The sequence below is a fragment of the Chlorella variabilis genome (assembly GCF_000147415.1).
Source record: "Chlorella variabilis unplaced genomic scaffold CHLNCscaffold_13, whole genome shotgun sequence".
Lineage (NCBI taxonomy): Eukaryota > Viridiplantae > Chlorophyta > Trebouxiophyceae > Chlorellales > Chlorellaceae > Chlorella > Chlorella variabilis.
The window spans coordinates 38,920-41,089 of NW_005435075.1; the positions used below are offsets into that span (position 1 = coordinate 38,920).

The 2,170-nt window shown below is 67.7% G+C and overlaps 1 protein-coding gene across 1 annotated transcript in view; it reads right to left on the reverse strand.

Moving 5' to 3' along the window:
* CHLNCDRAFT_58125 (hypothetical protein) overlaps nucleotides 1–2,170 on the reverse strand; it is a 5,063-nt gene extending 2,893 nt beyond the window's left edge. The window contains exons 1-5 of the mRNA XM_005846638.1: nucleotides 1,644–2,170; nucleotides 1,356–1,519; nucleotides 1,082–1,228; nucleotides 646–864; nucleotides 359–442 (exon numbers count right to left, since the gene is read on the reverse strand). Of these exons, the coding sequence (XP_005846700.1) occupies nucleotides 359–442; nucleotides 646–864; nucleotides 1,082–1,228; nucleotides 1,356–1,519; nucleotides 1,644–2,130 (1,101 nt within the window). The 5' untranslated portion in view covers nucleotides 2,131–2,170. The remainder of the gene's footprint in view (nucleotides 1–358; nucleotides 443–645; nucleotides 865–1,081; nucleotides 1,229–1,355; nucleotides 1,520–1,643) is intronic.

Sequence of the window (2,170 nt, forward strand, 5' to 3'; positions counted from 1 at the left end):
ACCATGCTCTCGGTGCGTGCAACAACTCTGCCGGCGCTGCATGTCGGCGCTGCCGCTCTTGCTGGCCGCCTGCCATTCAGCCCACTACCTCTCATTACCTTCCCCTGCTCCCTCCGCCGCTCTCATCGGTGCCTGCTGGTCGCTTGCCCCTTGCTGCCCCCAAACCCCCACCGCCGTCCCATGTTGCCCACCCCTGCCGCCCCGACTCCCAGCAGATCGGCGTGCAGACCACCAGCATGCAGGAGGTCAAGCCCGCGTTACAACGCTTGCGGGACAACATTGAGCGCAGCGGCGGCCAGGTGAGTGCGGCGGGGGGCAAGGGACGCATGGGCGGCTGCTTGCCTCCCGCCGCACTCACCTGGCCGCCGCTGCGCTCAATGTTGTCCCGCAAGCGTTGTAACGCGGGCTTGACCTCCTGCATGCTGGTGGTCTGCACGCCGATCTGCTGGGAGTCGGGGCGGCAGGGGTGGGCAACATGGGACGGCGGTGGGGGTTTGGGGGCAGCAAGGGGCAAGCGACCAGCAGGCACCGATGAGAGCGGCGGAGGGAGCAGGGGAAGGTAATGAGAGGTAGTGGGCTGAATGGCAGGCGGCCAGCAAGAGCGGCAGCGCCGACATGCAGCGCCGGCAGAGTTGTTGCACGCACCGAGAGCATGACCTCGCCCACCGAGTTGAGCATGTTGAAGATGGCCTCGTACGGCTTGCTCCCGTTGCTGGTGATCTTCTTGGCGGTTGCAAAGGTGTGGTCGCAGCTCACAGCGCGGTGGGGGCCCGCGTCGATGCCCGCCAGCACGGCCCGCTTCAGTTGCCGCCGCTCCTCCATGTGGACATCCAGCATCGTGCGCACGTAGGTTGCGCTCAGGAACTGCATGTGGGCAGGCAGGGAGAGGAGGGCAGGGGTAATGCGCTGTGGGAGAGGAGGGGGCTCTCTGAGAGACGAGGGGTGCCCACGAGTCCGTGGGAGGGCAAGCCGGTCGCGGCGGTGGCGCGCCGCTCCCTCGACAGCTGGGTGGTGCCGCGCACGCTGGCAGGCCGAGCCCCGCGCCGGCCAGGTCGACTCCGCCCGCTCCCTGCTTTCTCACCGGCAGCGGCCAGTCGTGCTTGGCGGCCGCTTCCACATCTGCAGGCAGCACACGATGCTGGCCGCCAATGCGGCTCATGCCGTAGAAGTCCAGCAGCACCTGCACGCGCCAGGCCTCCATCCTCGTGCGCACGCGCTGTATGGCGGCCTGCGGGGGGTGGGGACGAGACGCGATGGATGGGCAGGCGACGGGCTAAACGACATGCGATCAGGGCCCCTCGCCCCAATCCATCGGCCCCACCCACCCCAGCACCGCAGCGGTGCCATGAACACACCTCAATAGAGAGGCCAGACTCGTAGTCCAGGATGAGCTGGGCCAGCAGGTCCTTGTGCAGGGCACCCTTCTTGGAGAAGACGGCGGGCACCGCGTCGGCAATGAAGCCCAGGTCAACGATGCGCAGCGCGGCGTACAGCTCCTCACTCGTAGTGCTGTATTGGCCTACAAGCAAGGAAGTGTGCACTCTCACAGTCAGCTGTGCACACTCACAATCAGCAGCAGCCAGCCGCCGGGGCGCCGCAAACGCGTGCTCGGCCACCGCATGGCCGCCGCTCCCTCGACTCACGGCTGCAAGGCTCGCACTTCAGCTTGAAAGGCAGAACATAGGCGGCGCCTCCAGGCATCGCCAGCTTGCGGATGTTGGGCAGCTGCGGCCCCTTGGAGATGAGAGTGAACTTCAGGCAGTTGGGACAGGGCAGCTTGGCGTGCTGCGGCAGCGGCCCGCCCTGCGCCGCCGCCGCCGCCGCCCGGAGCGGGCCAGCAAAGTGCTGCTGCAGGTTGAGCGCCACGAAGTTGCTCCGGTGCATCAGCACGTCGCCCAGCGTCACTGCCCGGCCGTGGGCAGCCGCAAAAGCAGTCGCCTCTGGCCCTTCAAAGTTGAGGCGCGGCTGGGGCGCGGTTGCAGCAGCCTTATGCTTGCCGCCCAGCCCCAGGACGTGCTTGAAGACGCACTGGACGGCGCGCAGCTCAGCTTCCTTGCACCCCAAAGGGTCCCCATCCGCGCCGCCGCTGCTGTCTCCCGGAGGGGCCGCGCGGCCCCTCCCAGCGCTCATGAGTGATGTTCAGGTGCTGGTGGTGCGGCGGCGAAGCAGG